Genomic DNA, 21,329 nt, shown 5'->3' with positions numbered 1-21,329 from the left:
GACAGTGAATGTAGTTTTTCAAACATTGTCCCACTGGGCTCTGTAACCAAGGAGTCTAATTAAGGGTCTGGAGGTTGCACCTGCAGTTAATGACACACATGAACTGTCGCCCAACTGTTTTTGCCCATCACCCACTGACTGAGCTACAAAGAATAGAGACTTTGTTCTGAAGTTGAAGACACAATTTTTTTGAGGGGGTGGCTAGGTTTTGTTCTGTGGCCTTTTTGCCCTCTTTGCCTCAGATTAGTTCCTTTAGATGGCATCAGGCAAAAGTGACACAACTGTCCTACTATTATGGATGCCAGCTTTTTTTAAAAATTATTTATTTATTACTTATTTATTTGAGAGGTAGAGTTACAGCCAGCAAGAGGGAGAAACAGAGAGAAAGGTCTTCCATCACATCTATCACACCCCAAATGGCTGCAACCGCCGGAGCTGAGCCTATCCAAAACCAGGAGCCAGGAACTTCTTCTGGGTCTCCCATGCGGGTGCAAGCGCCCAAGGACTTGGACCATCTTTCACTGGTTTCCCAGGCCAAACCAGAGAGCTGGATCGGAAGAGGAGCAGCCAGGACTTGAACCGGCGCCAATATGGGATTCTGATGCCACAGGCAGAGGATTAACCTACTGCGTCACAGTGCCAGCTCGCCAGCTCTTTTTATTTAAAAAGAGTTACCTACTTTTAGCCTCCCTGAACTTATCACACTCCAGAAGGATTCCATTTAGAGAACTGAAATACAGAAAGGCCATTCACTAGTTCATTCCCCAAATGCCCACAACAGCTCCCAGCTTTGGTTCTGGCCTAGACCCAGCTGTCAGTATTACTCAGCACCTATTCTCACCCTTACAACTTACTGAGCTGTCTCCATGCTCTTCAAATGTCCCTCATCCTTATGTCAATATGCAAGTGATCACACTCCCTTTTATGGGGGGGGGGAATAATGGGTGGAGAGGAACGCAATTACTTAAGCCATCACCACTGCTTCAGAGGGTCTGCACTGGCAGGAAGATAGAATCAGGAGCCAGAGCCAGGAATCAAACTCAGCTACTCCCATATGGGCTAAATGCCAGGATAAATGCCCACTCCTAGCATCGCCTACTGCCTCGTAGTGTGCACATTAGTAAGAAGCTGGAATTGGGAGTGGAGCTAGGATTTGAACCCAGGCACTCTGATATGGGATACACAAGTCTCAGACACTGTCTTAACTGCTTTGCCAAATTCCACCTCTGCCATTGGCTTTTTAAACAAGATTTTATTTTATTTCTTTGAAATGTAGAGTAATGGGGGTAGGGGAGAGGGAGAGAATGATTCCATCCACTGTTCACTTCCCAAACGCCTGCAATAGCCAAGGCTGGGTCATCCTGAAACCATGAGCCTGGAACTCCATCTGGGTCTCCCATGTGGATGGCAAGGGCCCAAGTACTTGGGATATCTTCCACTGCCTTCTCAGATGTATTAGCAGGAAACTGTATCAGAAGCGGAGCAACTAGGACTCGAAACTGGCACTCTGACACAGGATGTCGGTGTTGCAAGCAGCAGCTTAAGTCATTGCACCACAGCACCAGCCCCTGTCATTGTTTTTTTTTTTTTAATTCAATACTTTATAGCAGCTATTCCCCTAAAGTTAATGCAAGACCTTATATTTCTACTAATTCCAAACTTTCATTAGAAGTGTGAAGTAACAAACAAATACTGTTATAAAAATGGAGCAGTAAGTAACTAACCAAAAAAAAAAAATCACCAGCCCTTTTTTCAAATTTTGTTAGAGGTAGGTTTTTTCCCGTGAGGTGGGGGTGGGAGTGGGAGTGGTGGGATTTTTTAAACTAAACTTCTCATGTTTTTAGTGGCACCAAGGAAGCAGAAGAAATAAAGTCAGCAGGTTATTTTCTACTTGGCAATGCAGATTCTTGCTCAGAAGAGGAAAGCAAGGGGTGGTTTTCTATTGGTGCCTGGGGCTATCCACATCGTTATTTTGCTCTTTCCTGTGGTGTAGAAGGTTCTATTATCATACTAGGGAGGCAAAAATAGATGAAAGGAACACCAGGGATGTTCAGAATTTCCACTTTGCTGCTGGTCTACGATGTGGATGCCATTGTCTTCTGGTGGTGAATTAGTTCAATCATTCATAAATGCTATTTTGAGAAAAAATGGGCAAAGGGGCAAACCGTTTCCCACACCCTGACTCCCTGGCTCAGAACAGCGCTCACAAGAGTGGTGAAGTAATAAGAGTGGACAACCAATCCGTTCTTTCTAATAGTCAGTTGTAGCTCAAACCCCAAAGAGGTTGCTTTTAACATGACCATTAGTCATTTACCCAGAAGCAATGATAAGAGCAATAATACTCTGTTCTCAGAAACTGCCAACTCATTGAAATCCCTGGAATAATATCATATGTGTCTCCGTGGTGAATTACAATGCCCTCTTCACAATGAAAACTCAAATTACAGAAGGCAAAACCTTAAAAACCTTGAGCAGCATGCTCAGTAAATGGGGTCAGAAGCATCCCAACAAACCATGTCCTGTTGTGCTTCGTTTAGCTCAATAACCACCCCCACCCCCACCCAGCCTTTTACCTTTAGTTTCACTGCGAGCTCTTGTTGGATATGCTCCCTGCTCAGACTCAGCATCTGCTTCAGTCTTGGCCTCTGCTCTTATTTCCTATGAGACAGATCCTTTCTCTAAAGTGTCTGTCTTAGGGTAGGGTTTAGTGCTGGTCTAAGTATGAGGAAGTAGGTCTCCCACTGGCCATCACCTCTTCTGAGCAAGGAGTGAAATGGCCTCCACCTTTAGATCAGTGAGCTGAAAGATCACCGGGATTCCCATGGCTTGGCATCCCCTTCTGTGACCTGTTCCATAGGATTCTTCTGATGCTGTAATGTTCCCATTTCTTTCAGATTCACACAGCCAGGAAATGCCAGAGTTCTTCCTTAGGCCTCAGCGGTCCATCAGCCAGCAATGAGAAAGGGGAGGCACCTGTCTTTATGCCTTCCAGGAGGTTGGTGTGTACTGGACAGCTCTGTGGCAGAGGGTGCTGTGGATGTTCATTGTAGACGGCTCTCTCTTCTTTTCTAACAATTTTAGCAGCTAACAGAGTCAATTTGACCACAAAAGATGCACAACGAGAACTGAACCTGCACCCCACTTGGGGTCTGAGGGAAACGGAAGTGACATGAATGTCACACACACAAACACGCACACAGAGTTGTTTATGTAGACGAAAAAAAGAAAAAGAGAGAAGTAATAGAAAGACACAAAGCTCTTCATTTAGAATGAAGAAATAGAGTTTCAGTGTCGCAATATTCTCTTTATTAAACCACAAATGCAAGGATTTTTCCCATGGCCACATGTTGCAGCCTTCCAACTCCCTGTAGAGCAGCAGAATTCAGAAAGAGGAAGCTTATTAATAAGGGTTCAGCTATTGTACCAACTGCACTATGCCAAGGAATTAATAATTAGTACTTGCAGAATCAGTAAACTAAATTGCCTTTGGCTCCTATCTTTTTCCATGGTAAGATAACACGGCATTAAGGACAACACCAGAGCAGGATTCAGAAAGATACAGAGCCTGCCTATGACTGGGAAGAGTCCATGAGATGCTAGAAAAAAATCAGTCATTTATACTTCAAATAACTGCTTACCCAGAGATATCCAAGAAGCAGTGTTTTCTCTCTCTCTCTCTTTTTTTTTTTTTTGACAGGCAGAGTGGACAGTGAGAGAGAGAGACTGAGAGAAAGGTCTTCCTTTGCCGTTGGTTCACCCTCCAATGGCCGCCGCGGCCAGTGCGCTGCGGCTGGCGCACCGCGCTGATCTGATGGCAGGAGCCAGGTACTTCTCCTGGTCTCCCATGGGGTGCAGGGCCCAAGCACTTGGGCCATCCTCCACTGCACTCCCGGGCCACAGCAGAGAGCTGGCCTGGAAGAGGGGCAACCGGGACAGAATCCGGCGCCCCGACCGGAACTAGAACCCGGTGGACCAGCGCCACAAGGCGGAGGATTAGCCTAGTGAGCCGCAGCGCCGGCCGCAGTGTTTTCTCTTTATTTTTTCTTTCAACCACTACTTGAGTGGCCAGCCAGATGCTAGCCATTCCCTTTCTCTATCTAGGGAGGCGGAAGGGTGCTCTTGTTTCTCTCAGTCTTTAAACTGTTGGACATTTTACATGTATCAGTTCATTTATTCTGCACAGCAAATAGATGAGGAAGCTGAGATTCACAGACGTTATGTGACTTGTTCAAGCTCATCCATGCCCGCTTGCTCTTTTGTCTGTAGCCCTTGCTGTTTCCATGGTACCTCGTTGCATCCTGGGAGGTATTTTATGTTGGCCTTTGATGAAGTGTGATATGAAACCGTCTTCCTCAGCATCCTGTCATTCCCCATGGCTTCCGCAAAGAGCAGTTGGGGCAGGGGGGAAGAGAGAATTCAGGCTCTTGGGCTCTTTAGGCTGCTAAGGATGATCTGTCTTTGGTGATTGTCAGCTTTTACTGGTTCCTACAGGAGGACTCTTCTCAGTCTTGTCAGGTTCATTTACATTTGCTGTCTTTAAATTCCCCCACAGAGACCTGGAAGGAGCTCCAGGCTTCTGGCTTCAGATTGGCCCAGCTTCAGCCTTGTGGCCATTTAGGGAGTGAACCAGTGGATGGAAGATCTCTCTCACTCTCTCTGCCTCTGTAACTCTGCCTTTCGAATAAATAAATCTTTAAAAAAAATAAACTCCCCACAAGGAGATTTTGTCTAATTTGTGGATTCCTAAAGTCACTTGCTATTTCCTCTTTCAGATGTTTCATTCTTGAGGAATGCAAGTATAGTATTTGGGTGGAACACCCACTCTTCCTTATCCCTAGGGTTGTTATTGATTACCGTGAAAATAAAACTTTGAATATACTTTCTTTGTGTTATGAAATACTTCAAATGTGAACAGAAAGTATAGAGGGTAACATTACACTCATGGACTCACCACTTAGCTTTGTAGAATCCTAACATTGTGCCATAATTGCATCAGGCGTTCTTTTAGAAATAAAATACCATTGGGGGCTGGCGTTGTGGCATAGCTGGTAAAGCCACTGCCTGTAATGCTGGCATCCCATATGGGCACTGGTTTGAATCTCGGCTGCTCCACTTCTGACCCAGCTCCCGACAAATGCGCCTGGGAAAGCAGTAGAAGATGGCCCAAGTACTAGGACCCCTGCACCCACATGAAAGACTCAGAAGAAGCTCCTGGCTCCTGGCTTCGACCTGGCCCAGTCCTGGCCATTTCGGCCATCTGGAGAGTGAAGCAGCGGATGGAAGATCGCTCTCTGTGTCTCTCCCTCTGACTTTCAAATAAATAAATCTCAAAACCCCCTTGTGTACTTTACAACCTTAGTCCTCTCCCTACTAGGAGGTTAGCAATACCTTGAATGTGGCATTTATCATCCTTAGGCACATCTTAATATATTACTACATATGTCAGTACCCATAAAAAGATACATACTACTGGTTTGTATATTTTCAGTTTTTATATCTAAGTGATATGAGTTCTTAAACCACTTGCCTTTTCTTTCTAAATGTAATATTTTATGATTTCTTTATCTTGGCAGCTCTAGTTATAAGTTTTAATTCATTTCATATTCATAAATTATTCTATATGATGAATACATCCCAACTTATTTATCCATTCTCATGTCAATGGACATTTAGGTTGTTTGTTTTCAGTGGTAAATAATGGTGCCAAGAATATCCTTGTACACGTAGTCACAGTTTTTGCAATCAAAATGAATTCTGAGTTACTCAAACCCAGGTCTAGCTTACACGTTAGACTATGTACTTTGCATTATTCCTTGTTTCCTTTTCAGTCTTATCTTCCTTTCTATCTTTCACCATGAAAGTTGGTAGAGGGGCCGGCGCTGTGGCACAGCGGGTTAACGCCCTGGCCTGAAGCGCCGGCATCCCATATGAGCGCCGGTTTCAGACCCGGCTGCTCCACTTCCAATCCAGCTCTCTGCTATGGACTGGGAAAGCAGAAGAAGATGGCCCAAGTCCTTGGGCCCCTGCACACAAGTGGGGGACCCAGAGGAAGCTCCTGGCTCCAGGCTTCAGATGAGTGCAACTCTGGCCATTGTGGCCATTTGGGGAATGAACCAGCGGATTGAAGACCTCTCTTTCTCTCTCTGCCTCTCCTCTCTCTGTGTAACTCTGACTTTCAAATAAATAAATCTTAAAAAAAAGAGTTATTGTTATCTATTTTATTGTGTATGATGACTGATGAAGTATTCTGTCATGGTCTTGTATGTTTCTCAAATAAATCTCCCTTTTAACATATGAAAAAAAAAAAAAGAAAAAAGTTGGTAGAATTATCAACTGGCTCTAGAGGGAGAATGTAACTGTTGGGCTAGATTTGGTCTATCAAAAATCTCTTCTCAGTCCCAAGAGCAGCTTTCACATTCTGATAGAGATTTTGAAAAAGATTTTCTTTGTTTTTGATGAACAGTTGGTAGTTGTACATATTAGGGGGTACAGTGTGTTCAACACACAGTGTATACTGATACAATCAACAAAATTAGCATTTCCATTTCCTTCTCATTTCTGACTGTTTGGATCCTTCAAGTTTCCCTGTTCGAGTTCTTCATATCTAAAATGTATAATATGTTATCGTGGGTTAGAGTCACCTCTCTGAGAATTCCTTGGTCTCGGAATCAGAAGAGACGTCTTCTTTAAAATACCATAACCATAGTAACAAAGCAACTCCATTTAATCTTGTTAAGTTCCTAATCAGTTCTGTTCCAGTCCCAGGGAAGCCTAATTAGTTTTTGTTAATAAGCTCCATGGTCAGCACTACAGACGACAAATTTGTGCTGAAGACTTGCAGCCGAAATCAGTTTCCTGACTAATTCTTGCTGTAGTCATTTCCAAGAGGTCTTGTGGCTTTGGTTTTTCCCTGAGATTTCGTGTTAACATTTTGAATTTTGCATCAGAGATTTCAAAAACTTCTAGATCTCTGTGATTTGACATATCTGCCCTGCACTAGAGTCAATAGATTCTGGCCAAGTGATGATGGAAGGAGAGTCAGGTAGCCAATCTGCAAGTTCACAGGCCGAGGCAGGTTGGTGATAATACTATCATTCCTCCACTGGGGTGTGGAGGGTGACTGCTGAGGTGCTCACGTTTCACTCCAGACTTGTGTGCCCCTTTGACTGCCTTTCTCATTTTAGGTTTGTTTTCCTTGGTTTAAACATTTTCTTTATTTTCTCCCAACATCAAGTTAACACATGCTCATTTTAGAAAGTGTTTCAAGCACAGGAAAATTTCAAAGGAAAAATCACAAATCCATCATCCAGAAGCTTCACTATTTTGGCATATTTCCTTCCGCTCCCTCTGTATGTTTCTTCTCATGTTTGAGAAGAAATTGTACATACTATGTGTAGCCCACTTGGGTTTCTGAACATCTATCCAAAATCCTTTTCCAAAAAAGATCTAAATTTCTTTTTTAAACACTATTTCTTAGTATTTACTATTATTGAAATCTCTATGTAAGCATCGTTTACCAAGTCAAAAAGGATGTGCCTTTTGCATATTGAAACATATTGCCAAAACAGTCTCTAGAAACATCCTACCAAATTCTATTCCGACTAGCCCTCTTTCCCCACATCCTTATGCTCTATTTCCAAACATTTTTCTTAAACTCTGGTTTGATTACATGTGAATCTGGTTTTTCTCAGAATCGGAAATCCTGAACTCCAGTATACCCCAAACTCCAACTTGTCTGCAATTTAACTTCTCTTGTCTCTTTACAATTTCCTCCCGTGAAGAGTGAGCTAATATAGTTTACTTTCATTTCAGAGAGGCAGGACAGTGAGGTGAGCTGCACTTTGAGGTTCAAATAGCTATTATACCCTTAAGGGCATCTGGTGAGGGCTTTCAGAGTGGCCAAAAAAGCCTGGGATTAATTAAGGCCTCTAGGTTTCCAATGCCTTCAGATCATTCGCAGTCACTGCGCATGAATCGCCACAGAAACTGAAAGTCACACGTGGCCCAATTGTTTCAAGGTCCTCAGAGGCGTTCTCCCTCCCCCCTCCCTTCCCCAGATGGCTTCATGCATAACCAAGCAGCCTTGGAGTGAAAGAGGTCAGGGTCTTTTTTTCTAGTCTCTTGTTGAGCACTGCCTCGCTGAAATTTCTACGTCTCCCTTATTCTCCGGACTTCATAATCACATTTCAGCGTCACTGAGGGAAAAGCAGCAGGTAACTGATGAGTGTTTTGAGAACACCCGAGCTTTGGTTTTCAAAAGCCGTGTCTTCCCCTTATACCTAAGTCACTTCCTGGTATGGGTCTAGTCCACCGAAAGGAAACTCTGTAGGAAATTTGCTCAAATGGAAATAACAGATCATCGTGATAATATAAAATTGTACCAATACCCTAGAACTGGATGGAAAATTATACTAGTTCTTGCCGTAAGGAGTTTACAAAAGGATTAAAAACAAAAACATCAGTACCCATAAGCAGCAGAAATTTGGATTTCAACACAAGCAAGCAGCATAAATAGTCTATATAGGGATGAGTGTTGTGGGACAGTACATTAAGCTAGCGCTTAGAACTCCCACATGTCATTTGGAGCATCAATTCGAGTCTCAGCTACTCTGCTTCTGATCCAGCTTCCTGTTACTGTATCCTGGGAGAGGAGGCAGGAAGTGCTTGGGCCCCTGCCATCCACCTCAGAGACCCTGATGGAGTGCCTGGCTTCTGGTTTCAGCCTGACCCTGGGCCTGGCTGTTGTAGGCATTTGGGGAGTGAATCAGTGGATGATTCTGTGTCTCCCCGCCCTCCCCCCTCCTCCCCCTCCACTGCCACCGCCGTGTGTGTGTGTGTGTGTGTGTGTGTGTGTGTTGCTCTGCCTTTCAAGTAGATGAAAATGACTAAATATTTTTAAAAGAAAAACACAGTCTAAATATAAAAGAGGTCAGAATGGAGAAGATAGGGCAACGCCTAAGGGATACGGTTAGAGCATGATGCTTTAGGTTCCCATGAGTATTTGCATTTTGTGGCCTATTTGGAGAGTAACACTATTTTATCAAATAACTGAGGTTCCAGAGAGGCTGAAGCACTCTGTCTTCAGGGGCTTGATATGCAAAATGAGGGAAGGAGCAGAACCAACACACAACTAACAGCAAAGAGGACACTCCTTGAGCTGTGTGGCTCCCCACCCGCCAGGCTCTGAGCTTTGCTACTGTGCCGCTGCCTCTGGAAGTGACTGGCATGGGTGGCCAAGGAACTGGGATGCTATTTGGAGGTCCAGCAAGTCATCCAAGGATGTCTTGATCAGAGTTGCCCATCCCCTGTATTCTAAATGCCACACCATTTTCTTTAGGTAGTTCCTCTAGAGACACTGGCATCGCTTCTCGGCCTTTTGGCTAACAAGCGTAGAGACACTGGCAGGTCTTGGGCAGAATAAAAATAATAGCAAACACTAAGCTACAGCACTTGCTATTCCCACCAGGCCCTGTTGTTAACTGTTTTCTGTTTAGTTATACATTCAGAGCTCACAACAACCCGATGGGGAAGGTGCTAGGCAAGCAAGGAGGGGGCAAGGGAAAAAGGCAGAGAAAGTGCAGGGGAATAAAGGTGCAAGAAAAATTTGGGGCAATTCAATAGTCATTTATTAAGTGCTGACTGTCACGGGCTATGGGGATGAACAAAATAAAGGGCGGTATAATAGAGAGGGAAGACAGGTAGAGAAAGGCAGAGAAGGCAGAGATGGAGGGCGGAGAGGAGGAGAGGAGAAATAAGCAAGACAAGAGAAAAGTAAGCTGTGCACATGGCAGGCAATGGTAAGCAGAGAAACCTTCACCATGACCTCAGAGGTTGGCCACACTGTCTGGGCTGAGGCAGAGGCTGCTTTTTTTCTGGCCCAGTCTTACCCACGCTTACCACGAGGTTGGCGCAGCCTCCATATAATCCTCTCAACAAGCCAGCTCTGATCACAGCCACATTTGGCCTGACGCAGCCCAAGGCAGCTGGCTTATACCTATTTGGCGTATGAGCTTTTATCCTTATTTCGGAGAAACCTATAGCTGAGAATTTCTTCTTCTAAGTGTCCCATGGACACAGGTACACATTTTGGGTCTTCAAACAATCTTTGAGCCAATGGCTTGTTTTCATCCTACTGCTACCTGCAATATTACTTTTCCACCAAATTTCCAACATTTGCTACCTGTTCAGAGGATCACCTCGTGTCACTTTTTTCTCTTCCCAGCCCCTCCCCAAGCAGCCCTCCTCAGCAAGGACCCTTACAGCCCCTCAAATCACCGGAAGGGACCGCCAGGGCCTCGTGCTGAGGACACTCCCACTCTCCATCAGCCTCCTGTGCCAGCAGACTTACGGCACCAGCCATGCTTTCGCTCCGGCCGCCTTCGGTGGCCCGAGGAAAAGGCCCCTGCTGCTGCTGCTGCCCAGCCCCTACCACGCCCCAGACCCACCTCAGTCCCGACTTAATGCAGGTAGCTTCCCAGATGCATTGAGGTGCCAGGACTTGGAAGGTGGTACTTGATCGCAGAAAACACTGGCCCTGGAGACATATTCTTACAGTCCAGAGAGGAAGGACAGTCTGAGCAAACCCCACCCTTTCACAGCCACTCAGTTCCCTTTTTTTGTTTCCTGACTTAAACCAATGGCTTTTTTTTCTCGTCTCAGCAGCGTGCTATCTGGCTCCCTGCTGCTGTCCCTATTTCCCCCAGCCCCCAGCTGTCCCCGCCCCTCATTTGCTTGGGACCTCTGACACTACTATCTTGAGACCAGCTCTGAAAGAACCTTCCTCAACATTACAGGGGCCCCTGAGACCCCAGATGGGGCTGCACTGACTGCTCCTCAGGCCGCCCGCTCTGGGGTAAAGGGTCAAGGTACCCAAAGCGCCACGGGGATGGCCAGCGCAGGCAGAGGAGGCTTACAAGAGAGACGAGAGGCCCAGGCTGGCGGAGACGGCTGCCCAGAGGACTGCCCAGGAAGAGTGTCCTCTGAGGCAGAGGAGACTCGGGGCCACTCAGTTAAACTGGATAGCGGAGGATGCAGAGTGCTCACCCAGGGACCCCCAAAGTGCAGAACCTGACAGAGGTAGGGGCAAGAACTCTCCCCTGCTGAGCCATTTTCTCAGAAAGCACTTGTATCTACAGATGAAAGTGCCAGGATGTACGTCCACACCAAGACTTGTGCCCTTCCCCATTTTCTGTGGATGTTGATTTTCTCCATTTAACAGTCAGATTCAAGCATTAACTCTTAATTTACACATTTCGGGCCGGCGCTGTGGTGTAGCGGGTAAAGCCGCCACCTGCGATGCCAGCATCCCATATGGATGCCGGTTCGAGTCCTGGCTGCTCCACTTCCGATCCAGCTCCCTGATAATGTGTCTGGGCTCCTGCACCCACATGGGAGACCCAGATGAAGCTCCTGGCTCCTGGCTTCGGATTGGCGCAGCCTTCTCTGTGGCGGCCATTTGGGAAGTGAACTACCAGATGGAAGACCTCTCTCTCTCTCTCTCTTTGTAACTCTACCTTTCAAATAAAATTTTTTTTTAAATTACATATTTCATTTTAATCCTGTAAAACAATAAACCAAAGTAGGTGTGCTCCTTGAAGCCTGGATGTTTTCCCAGAAGCCTCCTAGCTAACCTACGTTCTGGCTGCAATCTTCGCCCTGACAGCTCTTTGATGAGATACAGCTGGTACTGGCTGCAGGCAGTGATGGTTGACAGAGTTCCTGGCGACTTCTCTGTTTGTGCACCTTGACTCCTGGGGAACTCCCATATCTTTTTTTTTTTTAAATAAAAACATTATTTATTTGAAAGGAAGAGTTACGGGGTGGGGGGGGTGGAGAGAGAGAAAGAGAATCTTTCATCTGTTGGTTCACTCCCCAAATGGCTGCAACCGCCAGGGCTGAAGCAGGCCAAAGCCAGGAGCCAGGAGTCTGGAGCTGCTTCTGTGTCTCACACGTAGGTGGCAGGGGCCTTGATACTTGGGCCATCTTCTGCTGCTTTTCCCAGGTCATTAGCAGGGAGCTGGATTAGAAGTGAAGCCGCTGGTACTCGAACTGACGCCTATATAGGATGTTGACATTACAAATGGCGGCTTTACCTGCTACACCACAGCGCAGGCCCTCAGGCTCTGTATCCTAGTGTAGAAACGGATCCCCAATCTCGCTACAAATAACCCATCAGAATTTTTAAGGCAACAAGACTTAGTTGCTTTCTTTAAGCATCTGTAGGACGGTAAAGTGATTAAGCCTCACGTCTTCACAAGATAGATGGATAGCAAGTGCGGTAGAAGTTCTCTACTTTATTCACAACTTAATACCCTTTCACTGGTCTTCCACAGTAGCTGCGGCAGTCACCTGCCTGAGAGCTGGCCACAGGCATTCGCCTTCCCTTCCCTTTTCTTCAGTCAGACGCTGCTGTCACGTGCCCTGTTCCTTCTCAAGGTCATCTTGGGATGAGGACTGGGGGTTGACAGCCATACAACAGAGGAGCAAGGCAAGAGGGAGGAGGTCAAATGAAAGGGAAAGCAAGCCTATACTCCTCTTCACCACGGCCACTTCCCTAGCACACTCGTCTACATCGACAGAACTACACCCAAATAACGCGAACGAGTGGCTGCACTCAAAAGTTCTCCATGTCATAGAAGCCCCTGCTCTTGCCATTAGCCCATTCCACATTTTTTTAAAAATGACCTCTGAGGAAGATATAGAAAGTAGCCTGGAAAAAGAAATCTGTGACTGGGGCCTGTGCTGTGGTGCAGTGGGTTGAAGCAGTGGCCTGAAGCACAGGCATCCCATATGGGTGCCGGTTCGAAACCCAGCTGCTCCTCTTCTGATCCAGCTCTCTGCTGTGGCCTGGGAAAGCAGTAGAGGATGGCCCAAGTCCTTGGGCCCCTGCACCCACGTGGGAGACATGGAGGAAGCTCTTGGCTCCTGGCTTCGGATAGGTGCAGCTCTAGCTGTTGCGACCATCTGGGGAATGAACCAGCAGATGGAAGACCTCTCTTTCTCTCTGTCTCTGCCTCTCTCTGTAACTCTTTCAAATAAAATAAAAATGAATTTTTTTTTTAAAAAATCTGTGACTGGCTCAAGGCTGTGTCAGCTAGATTTGATGACAGAAGCAGGTATGAGAAGCCAAACTCAACCAGGGCTCAAGGTGATGTCCCACAACTTAGAACTTCCAATGACTCCAGGGTAAAGTAGCGTAGCGGTAGCATTTATGAAAATGGTTCAGGGAGTTCTGCTGATAGTAATCAGGAGAAATGGCATGTCAGTAACATGGCTGCCAGAAAAGCCAAGGTGGCATTAGGCTTCTGTGCAGAAGTAAAATATCTAGACGGAGGAAAGTGAATATTCCACCTGCTTTACAAGGCCAGACCCCATCTGGAGTCTTGCATTCAGTTCTGAGCGCCTTGTTTTAGGAGAAATTCATGAGTAGGAGCATGTCCAAAACATAGACCAGGATTAGTATACAAACTTAAGATGAATACATCCTGGAGATGTAATAGCATGGTAACTATACTTCATAATACTATATTGTTTATTTGAAATTTGACAAGAGGGCAGATTTTCAGTGTCCTCACCCCCTCCGGATTTACACACACAGTGGTAACTATAGGTGGCTAATTTGTGATAACCATTACACAATGTATATGCCTATCAAATGCTCATGTTATTCACCAAGTTTCGTCAATGAAATATTTTGAAATAAAAAACAAAGAACTCCAAAGCGGTGTCACATGAGAAACAATAAGAGAAATAAAGGTTAATTAAATAAATAATGTTTACTGTCTTTGGATTGCCATGTTACTAACATGAAAAACCTGTAGAGGGGTCGGTGTTGTGGTGTAGTGGTAAAAGCCGCTGCCTACAGTGCCGGCATCCCATATGGACACCAGTTTAAGTCCCGGCTGCTCCACTTCTGATCCAGCTCCCTGCTAATGGCCTGGGAAAAGGGGCAGAACATTGCCCAAGTGTTTGGGCCCCTGCCACCCATGAGGGGGACCCAGATGAAGCTCCTGGCTTTGGCCTGGCCCAGTGCAGCAATCTGGGGAGTGAACCAGCAGATGGAAGATCTCTCTCTCTCTTCCCCTCTCCTCTTTGTAACTCTTTCAAATAAAGAAATATTTTTAAAAAATCTGTAGAAACTTCCCAAAGGTTAATGAGATTCTTGAAAGGTCTGCACAGAAGAAAATGCTGTGAGACTATGGGCTGCCAGTTTGGTAAATAAACTTTTTTTTTTTAAAAAAGAATTATTTACTTGAAAAGCAGAGTTACAGAGAGGCAGAGGGAGAGAGAGAGGTCTTCCAATGGCTGGTTCACTCCCCAGATGGCTGCAACAGCCAAAGCTAAGCCAATCTGAAGCCAGGAGCTTGGAGCTTCTTCCAGGTCCCCCACACAGGTGCAGGGGCCCAAGCACTTGGGCCATCTTCTACTGCTTTCCCAGGCCATAGCAGAGAGCTGGATCGGAAGAGGAGCAGCCAGGACTTGAACCAGCGCCCATATGGGATGCTGGCACTGCAGGCAGTGGCTTTACCCGCTCCGACACAGCGCTGGCCCCTAAACGTTTAAAAAATATAACAAGCATGTTTATATTATCCTATTCTGAGAGACCACAAAAGGAGGGTGATCAAGGAGTTATCTTGGAACACATGGCTGTTCGTGGAGTGCATGTAAGCAGGGTACCCCAGGATTGCATCGTTTTTAGCCCCTCACCCACTACCACCTCTTCCTGTGTCCTAGCCCAACTCTCTCTCCTCACTATCCTCTTCTTTGCAGATCCCCCTACTTTCCCCACGAGATGTAGTAGTTAAGTGCAAGGCTGAGGGTCACCATCTGTGTGACTCTGAGTAAGTGAACGGAATGCCTTTGTGCCTCAGGTGCCTCACCTGTTCAATGTTAATAAAGGCACATACCTTCTGGGGCTGCTGTCAGGATTAAAAGAGAGAGTATGTAGAGTCGTTAGGACAAAGGTTGGCGTATAGTCAGTGTTCAACAATTGTTAACTATTATCATTAGCAGGTCACAACAGCAGTATCCAATAATGGTTAAGGAAACCAGGTTCTGGAGTTAAGACCACCTGGATTCGTAAATACCGTTTACATTGTGAAAATCACTTACCAGCCCATGGCCTCAATTTCCTCATCTGTAAAATGGGAATAATAGTACCACCTACCTTCTACAATTACTGTCATAACAGTATTGTATACTGTATGAGGCAGTCTATTTGAAAGCCTAGCACCTGGCAGTCTTTCTCTGGAGCGCTCTCTTGAAACCTACAGTAGTACTTGGCTTCCGCCAGATATGGGGCGGGGCAAAGCAGTGGAGACGAGATAGCAAAGCATTAAGTAAACATTTGTTGAGGGGTAGGCGTTTGTGGGCACTAAAGGCACCTGGGGACACCCACAGCCCATGAGCAACCCGGGTTTTCTTTCTACAAAGTACTCAGCACCTTTTTACTGAGGGAGTAAATTGGCGGCTCACTTCCAGCTTGTTAATAATATGCACCCTGGAAGGGTAGACCAGATGGCTTCCCAGCTCCTGGCCCATGCCCCACTTTTGTGGGCACTTGGGAAGTGAACCAGCAGATAGAAGAGCTGTGCGTATCTCTGTCGCTCCGCCTTTCAAATATACAACAACAACAATAAAAAAATTTTTTGTTGAATGCATCAAGCCTTCCCCGAACGAGCAGTTCTCTGTAAAGGATGTTTCTAGCCTCTGAGAGGTGGACCTGGAATGGACCACGGTTGTGCAGGGCGCCTCCCTTCGACCCTAGCCCCGGCTTCCCTCGGGGACAGGGAGGCCAGAAGGTCTGGAAACAGCCCTACTCCCTTCACGTAACGCTACTACATAGCGGTGTCCAAAAGTGGTGAAGTCATACACAGTTGCAAACGTTGCGGGGAGGGAGGAAGTGTAAGAGAGCCAACCAGCCTTTAGGTCGCGCGAGCATTTCCTTAAAACTCCCGCCCACCGCTGCCAATCGAGTCCTCTCAGCCGCTGGAGGGCGCTACGCATCCCAATCGTACACTCTATGGTCGCTCCCATAGCCTCCCATGAGGAAGTGCGACTGGGAACCGCCTATATACTTCCGCTTCAGGCCGGTTCTCTTTCTTTCCGAGCCGATAGCGTTCCGGCAACATGGTAGGATTTTGGTGTGGGGGCCCGAGAATATCCAGTTTAATCTTCCCACCCGGCGTCATCCATGCTGTCCCGGGTTGGGTCCAAGCTCCTGTAGGGACTTAATGTACCAAATAAGGCCAGTATGGCTGGGATCAACCTCGAAGGGAACGGGCTCCGGGGCTAGGAATGGAAGGGATGGGCTCTAAGAAGTAGAAGACTGAGCCGGGCGTGGAGTAAGATCTCCGCGCTCTGGGGGGCTGGCGGAGGGCACTCTCTCGGAAGCCCTTGGGAGCTGGACCACCGCACTCAGCCACTGGAGCGCAGTTTAGAGTCGAGTGTTTGTGGGACTTCGGCCGCGTCTGCTGGGTCGGGTGCGGTGTTAACGCCTTGTGGTCTGATCTAACGCTGCACGTCCTGAACGGTTTGTTTACCAGGTGAACGTTCCGAAAACCCGCCGGACCTTCTGTAAGAAGTGTGGCAAGCACCAGCCCCACAAGGTGACACAGTATAAGAAGGGCAAAGACTCTCTCTATGCCCAGGGTAAGAGGCCTGCGTGTCATTGGTTTTAGTACCGCATTGGTGAAGTGTGATCTACGACTCGAGACTTTGTGTTTTCTCTCTCGGGTTGGGCATTGGTATTTCTGCTGGCCAACCCAGATAAACCCGTGAGACGACTGTGACTTAAGGTCTTCGAGATACGATAACCAGTAACTTTTTTTCCAGGAAAGCGGCGTTATGATAGGAAGCAGAGTGGCTATGGGGGACAGACTAAGCCGATTTTCCGGAAAAAGGTTAGTGGAAATGACGTGTTTCCTACTTACTGTGGTCAGCACACATGCTTCACAGCATCCTAGGTGTAGTCCCAAGGAAATTGCTGCACCTTTTTTTTTTTTTTTAACTGCAACTAATTACAGTGACAGGTAGTACGCACTGGAGCTGGGAGTGCAACCCAGATTTGCTTCCGGTCTACAATACTGTACAATGCTGGCATTTAACTTATTGGGGGGCAGGGCTCCTTTTTTGAGGAGGCAAAAAATCAAAGTCTGTTAAAGTAGCCAGTTAGGCCATACACTGGCCTCTTCAATTCTACAGGCTGAATAAGTTGTCTTACCCTAAGCGATTCGGCTGCCATTGAAAGTAACTAGCATGGTTCCTGGAGCATAACATTCCAAATCGCCAACATTGCATTGTTTTTGGCACTTAGCTCTGGTTCCAGAAAATATTAAGGAATGATTTTCGTGTTCATTTGAGTGCAATGAATTGTTTGATCTTGGTGGTGAAGGGATGCTCAGGGGCCTTTTTACATTTGGGTAACCTGTTAAGACAGTTCCAGTTGACTACAAGTTTGGAGTACAGCTTGAGATTAGTATAGCTGAATATATGTAATTCTAGACATGATTGTAGATATTAGAATTAATTGATGATAAGTCTTAAGTAAGAACCCTATTCAGTGAATTACACAATTTGACTATTTCACAGTTGTATGACTTATTAAACCTTTTTTAAAAGATTTATTTACTTGAAAGGTACAATACAGAGAGTCAGAGACTTAGAGATCATCCATCTGCTGATTCACTCCCCAGTTGGCTGCAACGGCCAGACCTGGGTCAGGCTGAAGCCAGGAACCTGGAATTCCACCTGGGTCTCCCACGAGGGTACAGGGGCCCAAGTACATGGACCATCTTCTGCTTTCGCCTGGCTCATTAGCAGCGAGCTGGATCGGAAGTGGAGCAGCCAGACTCGACCAGGGCCCATATAAGATGGTGGCTTAACGTGCTGTGCCACAATGCTTTCCCGAACAGGTTTTTGATTGTGTGAAATGCTGTGCTGAAAGGCCACAAGTTCAAGATTGCATAGTGAGTGCGTATTTGGGAGGAAGTGCTTTAGGGTGTTTGTTCTGAATGTAGATTAGTAGGATGTGATGGTAACTGGATAACCCCACCACCTTTGCTGTTGCTACAGATGATTATTTTCTAATAGTTCAGGGAAAATTGGTGGTGACTCATTAGCAGAACATTGCTCTAAGTAGTTTACAGACGTTTTGGAAGAAACTGATTATCTGCTGTTATTTGTGAAGAGTTTGGTTTTGATTTTTTTTTCCAGGCTAAAACTACAAAGAAGATTGTGCTGAGGCTTGAGTGTGTGGAGCCCAACTGCAGATCCAAGAGAATGTTGGCTATTAAGAGATGTAAACACTTTGAATTGGGAGGAGATAAGAAGAGAAAGGTATGTATTATGCGTGGAAGGTGCAACCTTGTCTATATAGCTTTGTTGTCTTTGAAAAGGAAAACATTCTGCTCACTCATCATGGCTTAGAGATCAGGGGCAATTCATTGGGAAAAGAAACAGATCCATAGCTGAAGGTTCAAGACTTTTAGGTTTTGGTTTCACTAAGGACAGGAAGGAGATTTGCCTTAATATAGAATGAATTCTTTGGGATATATGTTATGGATGGAGCAGGGGTTCTTTGCAAGAATTACAAAACTCAGGGCTTCTTTTGTTTTATTACAGGGGCAAGTGATCCAGTTCTAATCTTCGTCTTCTGTTTTGCTATGAAGACAATAAAATCTAAAGGTTACCACTGTTCAGTTCATTTGGTCTTTTGGAAGGGAATGAACCAAAGCCATCAATAAAACTCCTCTTGGAAAATTTTAAGTTTCATGGTTCTGCCGGGTAATACTCATTTCTGATAGAATTTGGTTGAGCACACATCAAATGTTGGATTATGTAATGTGGCACTTGAATCGCTTGGGACTTCATTGGATCCCATTTGCTGTTGAGCAAAGGACACTGGTTACACATGCTGCATACATAGAGACTTAGGTTTCAGACTAATGGGGGAGTCCAATGACATCCATAATCTCACATACTAAAGTCAGTTGGTGAGGAATTTTTATTCCATTTTAAACACAGTATATTAAGAATCCCACAGCCCTTTTAAATACATAGTAATTTGTATAAAATACAAATTATTCCTATTATGTTGAAATAACTGCAAGGAATATAATTTCTGGTATAGTAAGCTTCCCAGTGGAATCAAGGCTATTCTGTCTTTTTTTTTTTTTTGGACAGGCAGAGTGGACAGAGAGACAGAAAGGTCTTCCTTTGCCATTGGTTCGCCCTCCAATGGCCGCTGCGGCCGGCACACCGTGCTGATCCGATGGCAGGAGCCAGGTACTTAATGCTGGTCTCCCGTGGGGTGCAGGGCCCAAGGACTTGGGCCATCCCCCACTGCACTCCCTGGCCACAGCAGAGAGCTGGCCTGGAAGAGGGGCAACCGGGACAGAATCCGGCGCCCCAACCAGGACTAGAACCTTATTCTGTCCATTTTTAATAGTGTTTATTTAGGGGCCTGGCATTGTAGGGTAGTAGGCTAAGCCTCTGCCTGTGGTGCTGGTATCCCATATGGGTGCCCGTTTGTGTCCCATTCAGCTGCTCCTCTTCCAATCCAGCTCTCTGCTATGGCCTGGGAAAGCAGTGGAAGATGGCCCAACTGCTTGGGCCCCTCTACCCACTTGAGAGACCCAGATGAAGCTCCTGGCTTTTACTGCCATATTTAGGGAGTGACCCAGCGAACGGAAGACCTCTCCCTCTGCCTATAACTCTTATCTCTCAAATCTTTTTTTAAAAAGTGCCTATGCGACAGTTGCCAATTATATATTTTCCTCTTCCTCTTCAGTCTTCCTTAGCTCTTTGGAGATCTGCAGCAAAACTGTAGTTTGGTTATTGGGAGAGCATCTCAAGTGGAACAGTTAACTTTCAAATTAGTTTATGATGAGCAAACCTAGGCTTCATAGTTCTATTTCAACTTTTATTAGTTGGTGATACTAGCCTTCCAATTTTAGCGAGAAATAATTGGTAGTCACCTGACAGGCAAGAGTTAATAAAGATAGAATGGTAGATTTGCCATCTGCTGGTTCACTGCCCCATGTGCTGCCCCCCAAGTACATGTAAGGATCTGGACTGCAAATGCAGAGTAGTGGGATTCCAACTAGGCACTCTGATAAGGGATGTAGGCATCCCAAGAGGTACCTTAACCCACTATGCCACAACACCTTCCCCTCAGCATGTACTGTATTCTAAGAATTTCTATATGTCTGCATTGGCTAGGGCTGGGCCAGGTCAGATCTCCCATGTGAGTTCCAGGGACCTAATCACTTGAGCCTGCTGACCTTCCATGGTGTACATCAGCTGGGTTATAAACCCAGGTGCTATAAGGGGATGGAGGACTTTTCCAGGGGTATCATGTTACTGTGCCACTGTGTTTTGAATGGAATTCTTTAGTAGTATTATGTACTTTTTTAAAGTTTAAATCATTTTCCTTATGATTTTGTTTAAGGAATACAACTTCATGTGTATTGTGCATTTTTTAAAAATATATTTGAGGGCCGGCGCCGCGGCTCACTAGGCTAATCCTCCACTTTGCGGCGCCGGCACACCGGGTTCTAGTCCTGGTCGGGGCGCCGGAATCTGTCCTGGTTGCCCCTCTTCCAGGCCAGCTCTCTGCTGTGGCCAGGGAGTACAGTGGAGGATGGCCCAAGTACTTGGGCCCTGCACCCCATGGGAGACCAGGAGAAGCACCTGGCTCCTGCCATCGGATCAGCACGGTGCGCTGGCTGCAGCATGCCGGCCGCGGCAGCCCTTGGAGGGTGAACTAACAGCAAAGGAAGACCTTTCTGTCTGTCTCTGTCTACTCTGCCTGTCCAAATATATGTATATATGTATATTTGAAAGGCAGAGTTAGGGAGAGGCATCTTCACCCACTGGTTCACTCCCCAAGTGGCTACAACGGTCGGGGCTGGACCAGGCTGAAGCCAGGAGCATGGCATTGCATCCTGGTCTCCCTTGTGGGTGGCAGGGGCCCAAGAATTTGGGTCATCTTGCACTGCTTTCACAGGCCCATTGAGTACTGGAGGTGGAGCAGCCACTACAGTTAGGGGTGCTAGCTAGCATAGCTGGCCGCTTAGCTTGCTGCACAATGTGGCCCCAAGGTGGTTAATACCTCCTGTCTACTGGTTGTATCCCCAAATACTTAAAATGCCCTGCTTGTCTCCTCCCACCCTTCTCCCCTCCACCTATGAGCTGAAGCCTGGTAGCAGGGAAGTCAATCCAGGTCTCCCATGTAGGTGGCAAGTATCCGCTTTAGCACAAAGCTCAAGTCAGGAGCCAGGACTTGAACACAGGCACTCTGATAGGGGATGCAAGCAAGCATCTTAAAA

The 21,329-nt window shown here is 46.2% G+C and overlaps 2 protein-coding genes across 2 annotated transcripts in view; one reads left to right on the top strand and one right to left on the bottom strand.

The window, feature by feature from the left end:
* The window catches only part of BTK (Bruton tyrosine kinase), a 39,303-nt gene extending 28,643 nt beyond the window's left edge, over nt 1–10,660 (bottom strand). The window contains exon 1 of the mRNA XM_002720367.5: nt 10,446–10,660. The gene's annotated coding sequence lies outside the window, so the exon portion shown is untranslated. The remainder of the gene's footprint in view (nt 1–10,445) is intronic.
* Nucleotides 10,661–15,996: 5,336 nt separating this feature from the next.
* RPL36A (ribosomal protein L36a) lies at nt 15,997–18,771 on the top strand. The gene is made up of 5 exons (XM_002720365.5): nt 15,997–16,131; nt 16,545–16,650; nt 16,834–16,901; nt 18,214–18,336; nt 18,622–18,771. The coding sequence occupies exons 1-5, from the start codon at nt 16,129–16,131 to the stop codon at nt 18,640–18,642; spliced, it is 321 nt and encodes a 106-aa protein (XP_002720411.1). The 5' UTR covers nt 15,997–16,128; the 3' UTR covers nt 18,643–18,771.
* The last annotated feature ends 2,558 nt before the right edge of the window (nt 18,772–21,329 follow it).

Source organism: Oryctolagus cuniculus, chromosome X (genome assembly GCF_964237555.1).
Source record: "Oryctolagus cuniculus chromosome X, mOryCun1.1, whole genome shotgun sequence".
NCBI classification, from domain to species: Eukaryota; Metazoa; Chordata; class Mammalia; order Lagomorpha; family Leporidae; genus Oryctolagus; species Oryctolagus cuniculus.
This window is presented reverse-complemented; position numbering and strand designations above follow the sequence as displayed.